The sequence below is a fragment of the Ochotona princeps genome, chromosome 24, assembly GCF_030435755.1.
Source record: "Ochotona princeps isolate mOchPri1 chromosome 24, mOchPri1.hap1, whole genome shotgun sequence".
Classification (NCBI taxonomy): Eukaryota; Metazoa; Chordata; class Mammalia; order Lagomorpha; family Ochotonidae; genus Ochotona; species Ochotona princeps.
In genome coordinates, this window is record NC_080855.1 from 10,202,449 (window position 1) to 10,211,560 (window position 9,112).

Sequence of the window (9,112 nt, forward strand, 5' to 3'; positions counted from 1 at the left end):
AGGAAGATCTTCCTCTCTGTCTCGCCTCCTCTCTGTATATCTGACTTTGCAATAAAAATAAATTGAAAATGAACCAGGCTATTTGCTGTGGGGATTCTGCAGTATGTAGAGCAACTAGAGGGGACTTTCTGAGGTCACCTACTATTTTGTACCTTCCCCCCAGGACAAAGGTGAAGATAGGAACTGGGAGAGAAGGGCTGGGGTCTTCCTGGTTGCATTTTGCACATGGTGGACTAAGCCTAGCTCACTTTGAAGTCATGTGTGTGTTCAGTTACCAGGTGATCTTGTCACTTTGAAATGTCCTCCATGGGTCCCACTCCCACACATCAACTACTTGATTCCTCCTGGGATTTCCATGGAGCTGGGAGCCCCAGCACCCGCAACTGTGTCTCAGAAACAGAGCCCTTTTCTTTGGCAGGCCACGTGCAAGAACAATGGCTTTATTTTAAATCCTTTTGTAACACAAGAAAAGATGAATTATGTCTCTGCTCCTCCCTCCCCAGCTGGGGGTCATGCTGGGCAAGTCACAGCTGGGCGAAGTCCCCTTTGTGCCGCTCCAGCCACTGGTCTAGTGTCTGGACCTTGGGGTTCAGTCTCAGGGTGAGCTCGATGTTGCGGTCAGGTTTCAGGGCATAGAAACGGAACATGTTGGCCAGATCTTGGGCTCCAGGGAAGCCCAACTTCTCGTATTCCTCCGGAGTGGTCTAGAAGCAGAAGAGCCTGTTAGTTCAGCTTCTTCTAGGGCCCCATGGGGACATCTAAGGTGGGGACAGGTGGTTGAGTCTCCCAAAGCCCCATGTCACTGAGGTTCTCCCCTGCCAAGGTCATCTGAAAACTTTTTTACTAAAAAGATTCAAGTTCAGAAACCAGTGCTGTGAGCCACTTTGGGGTCTAGTCTTTTTTTTTTCCTTGTTTTAAAGATGTGTGTGTTTTTTGTTTTGTTTTTTTTCTCTCAAAAGGCTTTTACAGAGATCCTCTGTGTCTTCTTGGAGACCTTCCTACTTGGTCAAACACAGAAGCCAGAAATGTCACTGATGCTTTTCTCCAGGAGCAGCACCAAACACATGTAAACAGTGACAGGAGAGCCACCACTCTCAAGGAGGAAGGGCAGCGCTACACCTCCTTCCCAACAACTCAAAAGCCCTGTGGGAGTCCCCCCAGCAGGAAGAACCCACCTTGGCGTCCTGCACTGCCTTGCCAGTGTGCTTGGTGAGCAGGGCCGCGTACTCCTGTGCCGTGTGTCTGCAGGCACTGAGCCCGATGTTCTGGCCCACATACTCCTCTGGCTTCTTGAGCAGGCTGAGTACCACAGGACCTAGGTCACTCACAGCCATGCTATCCATGGGCACGTCCCCCAGGGGCAGGCCTGTGGGGGCAGAGAGAAGAGGGGCACAGCCTTTGTCAGGGGAGGACAGGCTGGTTTTCGCATCCTTGAGTTGACAGCTTCTGTGTGGATCAGCACTCAAGCCTGCCTGGGCCAGGTCTGAGTCTAGTGTTGTGGAAGCTGCAGTGGGACTGCTCAAGAAACTAGTGGAAAGCATTTGCTGCTGCCTTGGCGGGGTAGGTTAGGCTGAGCCTAGGTTGCTTCATTCCCAGGAACAGGAACAGGAACCCAGGCCTACCCATCCCACTCATGTCTGAGGAGTGAAGGACAAAAGGAAGAGGGTGTGACAGTTGCCACCAGGAGTGAAGCTGCTGCTCAGGGACCCCACTGTGACACTGTCATATCCCAAATTCCTAAGAGATGGAAACTGTATAGGTGGACATGGTCCACACCAGCTGTTACAGGAATCGCAACTGACCCCCACCAGGATAATTCCATTTCAGGAGTGAAGTAAACAAACACTGCTAAATGAATGGAGACCTTTCAGATGTCAGGCAGATGAGGAGACAGTGCTTGGGTCCTGCTGTCCTTCACGTATGGGGACGGACTGTGCAGCGGGCGGCTCAGACCACCCAGGGCACCTAAGGAGATGAAGCCACAGAGACCAGGACAGGCCTCCGTGACAGCAGCTCTACACACTCCAAAGGGTGGTGCCAGTCCGCTTGCCAGGTAGGTACAACTGCCTTGGCCATGGTCACTCGTGTGGCCTCATGAAAATCGACTGGTGTGTGCAAAGAGCACTCCCTGCCCTCAGCCTCCGTGGTGGTCTGCTCTAGTCTAGAAGTAGCTGTCAGAACACACGTGGCTGAGCGCCAGTACATCCAGCCCTGGTCTACAGCTTGCCAAAGGACACTGAGAACAGCGAGCTTCCCTGCATCTCCTTCCTGCTGAAGAAGTAACACGTTCCTTTCTCCTCTCGGCTCAGCTCTCCAAGTGAACCTCACTACCACCCACGGTCCCCACAAACATCAGTCATGCCCGCTTCACAGGACAAGAAGCTCTGCCATCTGAGGTGCCCACCTTCTGCCACATGATACCACAAGGTGACAACTCTGCCTCGGGGCACTTACTCAACAAGTAGCTCTTTCCATCTGGGGCTTTCTGGGGCAGAAAGTAGGAGAGGAAGTTCTCGAAATAGCAGGGCAGCCGCACGCTGGTCATGGGAACGCCAATGTCCCGGAAATATTCCTCCACCTCCCCTTTGCCATCAAAGTGGCCGGCTGCCAATCTTCCAGCTGTCAGCTTTCTGATGTTCTCCAGGCCACTGTATACCACGTAGTGAAGGCCCAGGCGCTTGGCCACATCAGCCAGCAGCTTCCCCTGGTGAGCAGAGAGAGTTCACAAGACCAAGAGCAGGTGTCAGCATACCAAGCAGAGTCCCAGTGTCCTAATCCCACATTTGCCAACATGCATGAAGTTAAGAGCCAGACCCACTTGCAAGAGAACCCCCTCTTCTGCTTGAAAAAATTCCATCTTAGAGAAATGAACTGTACACCTCCAGAAAAGTCATGGGATTGCAAAACAGCCACCTTCTCCCACAAGAGCCTTGGAAAGCAACAGGAAGAAGACAGGAATGCTGCTAGTCAAGGCTGGGAGCCAGGAGCTCCTTGTAGCCTCACCTGCTTGACCTCCTGCTCCTGGCTGCAGTTCTCCCAGTAGTTGGTGACAATGAAGGTGGCATGAGCCCCAGCCAGGGCCCGCTCCATGCTGGCCTCATCATTCTGGTCTCCCTGTACTACCTCTGCACCCTGCAGCCGCAGCTCCTCCGCTGCCTTTTGCCTGGGGTTCCGGGTCACCACTCGAACCCTGAACGTCCCATCTTCCAGCAGTGTGTGGGCCACTGAGCCCCCTTGCGCACCTGTGGACAGTGAGGGTCCAGTCAGGGTAACATACCAATAATGCAATTGGAGGGGCAGTCCTGGGCAAAGTGTTCCAACACGTTAAGACATTCCCAGAAGACTTGTCATGCATGATTCTCACTAAATCATTACATGATCATTTTATTTTGTAAAGATTTATTTTTTTTTTAAGATTTATTTTTATTGGGCCCTGAGGCATGGCCTAGAAGCTAAAGTCCTCACCATGAACGCACCGGGATCCCATATGGGCTCTGGTTCTAATCCCGGCAGCTCCACTTCCCATCCAGCTCCCTGCTTGTGGCCTGGGAAAGCAGTCAAGGACAGTCGAACGCCTCGGGACCCTGCACCTGTGTGGAAGACCTGGAGGAGGTTCCTTACTGCTGGCTTTGCATTGGCACAGCACCGACCATTGTGGTCACTTGGGGAGCGAAACATCGGACGGAAGATCTTCCTCTCTGTCTCTCCTCCTCTCTGTATATCTGGCTGTAATAAAATAAATAAATCTTTTTAAAAAAAAGATTTATTTTTATTGGAAAGGTAGATATACAGAGAGGAGGAGAGACAGAGAAGAAGATCTTCCTTCTGATGTTTCGCTCCCCAAGTGAGCTGCAACGGCCGGTGCGTGCTGATCCAAAGCCGGGAACCTGGAACCTCTTCCGGGTCTCCCACGCGGGTGCAGGGTCCCAAAGCATTGGGCTGTCCTCGACTGCTTTCCCAGGCCACAAGCAGGGAACTGGATGGAAAGTGGAGCTACTGGGATTAGAACTGGTGCCCATCTGGGATCCCAGCATGTGCAAGGCGAGGGCTTTAGCTGATAGGCCACTGCACCATGCCCTAAAGATTTATTTATTTTTATTGCAAAGTCAGATATATAGAGAGGAAGAGAGACAGAAAGGAAGATCTTCAATCTGATGATTCACTCCCTAAGTGACCACAATGGCCAGTGCTGCGCTGATCCGAAGCCAGGAGCCAGGAGCTTCTTCCTGGTCTCCCACGTGCAGGACAGGGTCCCAAGGCTTTGGGTCGTCCTCAGCTCCTTTCCCAGGCCTCAAGCAGGGAGTTGGATGGGAGTGGAGCTTCCTGGATTAGAACTGGCACTTTTATGAGATCCCGGCACATTCAAGGAGAGGACTTTGGGCGGTAGGCCACGGTGCCAGGCCCACATTATCTTTTTAAAAGATTTCTTCATTTGAAAGGAAAAACGATAGATTTTGTGTACACCAGTTCACTCCCCACAATGTCCACAATAGCCAGGATGAGGCCAGGCTGAAACAAGAACCAGGAGCTCCCCTCTGGAATGGACGATCCATCTACTCCACTTGTTATCCATTTCCCCACTAATGCCCCCTGGGAAAGCAGAAAAAGATGGCCGGAATGTTTAGGCCCTTGTTTCAGCCTGGTACATTACTGTTGGGACCATTGGGATATTGAAGCAGCAGATGGAAAATCTCTATAGCTCTTTCACATAAATAAGTCTTATTAAAAAAAAAAAGTAGGGCTACCATGGTAATAAATAGATATTAATCAGGTGTTAAGAAAGAGGAGTAGAGGACCTGACCCAGTGGCCTAGCAGCTAAAGTCTTCACCTTGAACACACCAGGGTCCCATATGGGCACCGGTTGTAATCAAGACAGCTCCACTCCCCATCCAGCTCCCTGCTTGTGGCCTGGGAAAGCAGTCGAGGATAGTCCGAGACCTTGGGACCCTGCACCTGTGTGGGAGACCTGGATTCTGTCTTCAAATTGGCACAGAACCAGCCGTTGCGGTCACTTGGGGAGTGAATCATCGGAGGGAAGATCTTCCTGTCTGTCTCTCCTCCTTTCTAAATATCTGACTTTGCAATAAAAATAAATAAATCTTAAAAAAAAAAAAAAAAGAAAGAGGAGTAGAAACTAAACTTTCTACCCTGGTGGAAGAAAGGTAAAATAGTAGAGCCGGGTCTAGCACAGTAGCCTAGTGGCTGAAGTCCTTGCCTTGCACATGCCAGAATCCCATATGTGCACAAGTTCTAATCCCAGTAGCTCCACTTCCCATCCAGCTCCCTGCTTGAGGCCTGGGAAAGCAGTCGAGGACGGCCCAAAGCTTTGGGACCCTGCAACCTGCGTGGGAGACCTGGAAGAAGTTCCTCGCTCCTAGCTTCGGATCAGCGCAGCACTGACCATTGTGGTCACTTGGGGAGTGAGTCATCGGACGGTCATTGGACAGAAGATCTTCCTCTCTGTCTCTCCTCCTCTCTGTATATCTGACTTTGTAATAAAAATAAATAAATAAAAATTTCAAAAAAAAGGAAAAATATTCTGGTATCTCCTCAAAAATGCTAAACCACACGGTTACCACAAAACCTGTAATTCACAGTAGTACCCAACTAATTCTGCAGATACAGACTCAAGGAAACCGGGGCAGATATTTGACATAATGTTTAAACAATAGTTGAGGGCTTGCACCCCACTCTGAGCTGCTGGATTTAAGAGCTGGCTCCACCTTCTAATTTCAGTTTTCTGCTAATATACAGCAAGTCCCAGGCTTCCAGCTTTAGCTTAGGCTAGCTCTATCTGTTGCAGGTGATTGAGTAGCAAACCAGCAGATGGAAGATCTCTGTGTGCCTTATTTCTTAAAAATATCTATTCATTCATTTGAAAGGCAGTGTGACAGAGATCTCTCATCTGCTGGTTCACTCCTCAAATGGTGCAAAGCCAGGGTCCAGGAACTCCGCAACTCTCCGGCTTGAACCACCTGCCTCCCATTGCTTTCCCACACCCTTGGGAGGAGCTGGATCTAAAGTGGAGCAGCAGGGACTCCAATGATGGTCACAGAAGATGACGAATCCCAAATCGAGGGCGTACTGTGCAGCACAACTGCCCCCAACCTGTTTGTTTGTTTGTTTAGGTTGAAAAGCAATCGGGGGCCAGCCCCCTCCTCCACAGTCACAGCCCCACCCCAGGCTGCAGGGTTGGGGGGCTCTGCACCAGCGGCTCCTGGGGCTTCTCTGACTTACCTGTACCTCCAAAAACCACCACAAGTTTCTTCTCCGTCATGAGGGCTGGAGCTGCAGGCACGCAATCCCGAGAGGTCTAGGGGAAGAAACAAGCGGGGAGTTGAGGACCTGGCCAGGGGTTGCAGCCCGGGACTCGCACCCAGTAGACGCCAGGCCCTAAGCGCGGAGAAGGCGGTCAGTCCCCTCAGGTCCTAGCACCTCTTCTCCCATCCCAAACTTTCCAGCATGGACCCCGCCTTCCTTGTACCGGACCCTAGTCCTTGTCCCCCACCCCCTCAGCGACACACGGGATCAACCTCAGGCTGGAGCAGCAAAAGCCCTAGTGGACCTCCTCGCTTAGGCCCCTTTGTGAGAGGGCCTCCAGGGAATGGGGGGGGACCCCTGACCTAGCTCGCGGCTGAATCCACTGTGGGGAGGGGAGTACATTACAGTCCCTCGCAGGACGTTGGCTCCTGCCCGGAGGTCCAACCCCACCGTAGCAAAAACCGCTCTGCTCGGCTGCACAGTGTCAAAGGACTCCGGCCGGCCGCCGGACCTGGGATCGTCCGCTGTCCGCCCCGGACTCCGCTCACAGCAGACCCTTCTCACCCCCTCCCGCGCCGGCTCGAATGGTTCCTCCCGGCTCCGCCCCCTGGGCCCCGGGAAGCTGGTTTCTGTGAATTGGACGTGACCGGGACACACACACACACACACACACACACACACACACACACACACACACACGACACACACACACACGACACACACACGACACACACACACACACACACACACACACACACACACACACACACGAAGGAGCTGCCCGCCCGGCCAAGTAAAACAAAACTAGCCTGTTAAATCGGGCGTCTTCTAAAGATAATTAAGTCTACGCCTCGAGCTCTGTCTGTTGCCTCACTCACTTAAAAAAAGAGTTTACGTTATCTTTATTTGAAAAGCCGGATTACAGACAGTAAGAGGGAGGGAGGACAGAGCCAGCTTTCATCCTCTGAGTCACTTCCCAGGTGGCCGCAATGGACAGAGCTGAAGTAGGAGCCGGGCACCCCATCCAGGTCTCTGACATGGATGCAGGGGCACAAGCACTTGGGACAGTTCCCCTCTCTCCCCAGGTGCATTTAAGAGAATTGGATTGGAAATGGAGCAGCAGAACTTGAAATGGTTCTCTGCTGTGGGATGCTAGCATTGCAGATGGGGACTTAACAGCAGCACCTCTGATTGGGAGCTTTTATCCCTCAGGTATGAGGGCTGTTGATTAGTGATGTTGTAATGCCCATAATTGACATTTGCACTTGACATACCTTTGTACCCTATGAGCATGTGACCACAAAAAATTGGACTTTTGTACTTCAGCTGAATATTTTTTAAGAATTTATTATTTATTAGGAAGGAAAGTGAAGGGGGTGGGGACAGAGAAGAGATCTTCCATTACCCAAATGTACATGCCAGCTGGAGGATCTTCATACACGTCTCCCATGTGGGTGGCAGGGCCCAAGAACCTGGAGCATCTTCCACTACTTTCCCAGGCACATTTGCAGAGAGCTGGATGGAAAATGGTACTGCAGGGTCTCAAACTGGTATCTGTAGGGGATGTCTGTGTTGCTGGTGGCAACTGAACTCACAATGCCACAGCACTGCTCCCACCCTGCCCTGCCACAGGTTTTTTTGTTTTTGTTTTTGTTTTTTTTAAGGAGGCCATCAGACAGGTTTCTAGCAAAGATTTTCTTTGTAGTCATCTAAAGGCTTCTTCCATGTGGCACTTGGGTTGTTTTTTGGTTAGTGGTGTACATTTCTTCCTTATCAGAGTTCTGCTGGTCTAACCATTTTCCTGCATGCTCCAATCCAATCCTGTAGTCATGCTGACCAGAGTAGGCCAGATTGCTTTGTGACTTTAACAGGTTTTTCATGGCCAGTTTCTAGAATTTTCAAACAGGCATGATTTATGTGTTGAATTGAACAAATCTTCCAATAAGCCCCAAGTTCAGCAGTTAACTTTTGTGAATCAGAAGATGGAAAAGCAAAGAAGAGGTGTTCTATGCAGTTACAGCAGGAGTGTTTTGCTTCATAACTATGCCTGAAGAATGTAGAAAGAAAGCAAAACACCAAAAGGCAGAAGGGTTGTATTGAGATAGGCAGGTAGAAGAAGTTGAGTTCCCTGGGGGTAGTTCTTAAGATAGCAGGTCACGGTAGTGTGAGGTGACACATCTTGGAGGACAGTTCAGTAGCCGTCTTTGAAGACACAGAACATCACAAGGCATGTTCCAAGGACTCTGCTGCTCCTTCCTCCACACCTGTCATGTTCTATCACTCTGTTTCTCTCTGCTCCACCCCATCTCCCCTTACTGTGTGAATTCCCTGACTCCTTTCTGTGTGGGGAGATTGATTTGGTCCTTGCTCTGAGTTGCCCATTTCTCTTACGGGGCTGTAGTTAGTAACAAACGCTGTCTTTCTCAGAAGGCTGATGCAGAAATAGAATGTGTGTGAACTGGAGGACTTGTCACCAACAGTCATTTAATCTGTGGTAAATTGTGGTAAACTGAAGGTTAAGGAAATGACTGGAAGCCAGGGTGCCTGGAACAGGGTAGATGTGACCAAAAGCCCGAAATCCTGAGCAGAGAGATTAAACATTCTCTCTCCTTTAATCTTCAGACTCTTGTCTGCAGCACTACTGTCTCACATGATAAGGATGGTCTAAGGTTTTCGTTGTGGCAACCAAGATGGGGGCTGGTTTCCCAGATAATGCTGGAGGAACCGCAAATCTTTAGGGGTAGCTGTGGTTAAGGCCTGAACCTGTCAGCCAGACATTGTGGAACCAGTGGCAGGATGGAGGAGAGATTAAACCCTTCTCAACTGGGTTCCTCTACTCTGTCCTCCAGA

The 9,112-nt window shown here is 50.6% G+C and overlaps 1 protein-coding gene across 2 annotated transcripts; it reads right to left on the reverse strand.

Annotated features, from left to right (window-relative positions):
* Positions 1 to 419: 419 nt before the first annotated feature.
* NMRAL1 (NmrA like redox sensor 1) lies at positions 420 to 6,735 on the reverse strand. Of its 2 annotated transcripts, none has more exons than XM_058680564.1 (6): positions 6,625 to 6,735; positions 6,239 to 6,314; positions 3,004 to 3,242; positions 2,455 to 2,704; positions 1,176 to 1,366; positions 420 to 704 (listed from the first exon to the last, which is right to left on the reverse strand). In XM_058680564.1, exons 2-6 carry the CDS (start codon positions 6,276 to 6,278, stop codon positions 525 to 527), a joined length of 900 nt encoding a protein of 299 aa, XP_058536547.1. In that variant the 5' UTR covers positions 6,279 to 6,314; positions 6,625 to 6,735; the 3' UTR covers positions 420 to 524. The 2 variants fall into 2 exon arrangements, with proteins under 2 accessions (XP_058536547.1, XP_012783011.1); XM_012927557.2 differs by having other exon boundaries at positions 6,535 to 6,650.
* Positions 6,736 to 9,112: the final 2,377 nt, after the last annotated feature.

Bases quoted from the DNA above. Each gene is read 5' to 3' on its own strand.
- NMRAL1 (XM_058680564.1), bottom strand. From the start codon at position 6,278: ATGACGGAGAAGAAACTTGTGGTGGTTTTTGGAGGTACAG. The intron at 2,705-3,003 runs GTGAGGCTACAA...TCTGCTCACCAG, and splicing joins AGGAGCAGGAGGTCAAGCAG to GGGAAGCTGCTGGCTGATGT. The intron at 1,367-2,454 runs GTAAGTGCCCCG...CTGCCCCCACAG, and splicing joins TGGAAAGAGCTACTTGTTGA to GCCTGCCCCTGGGGGACGTG.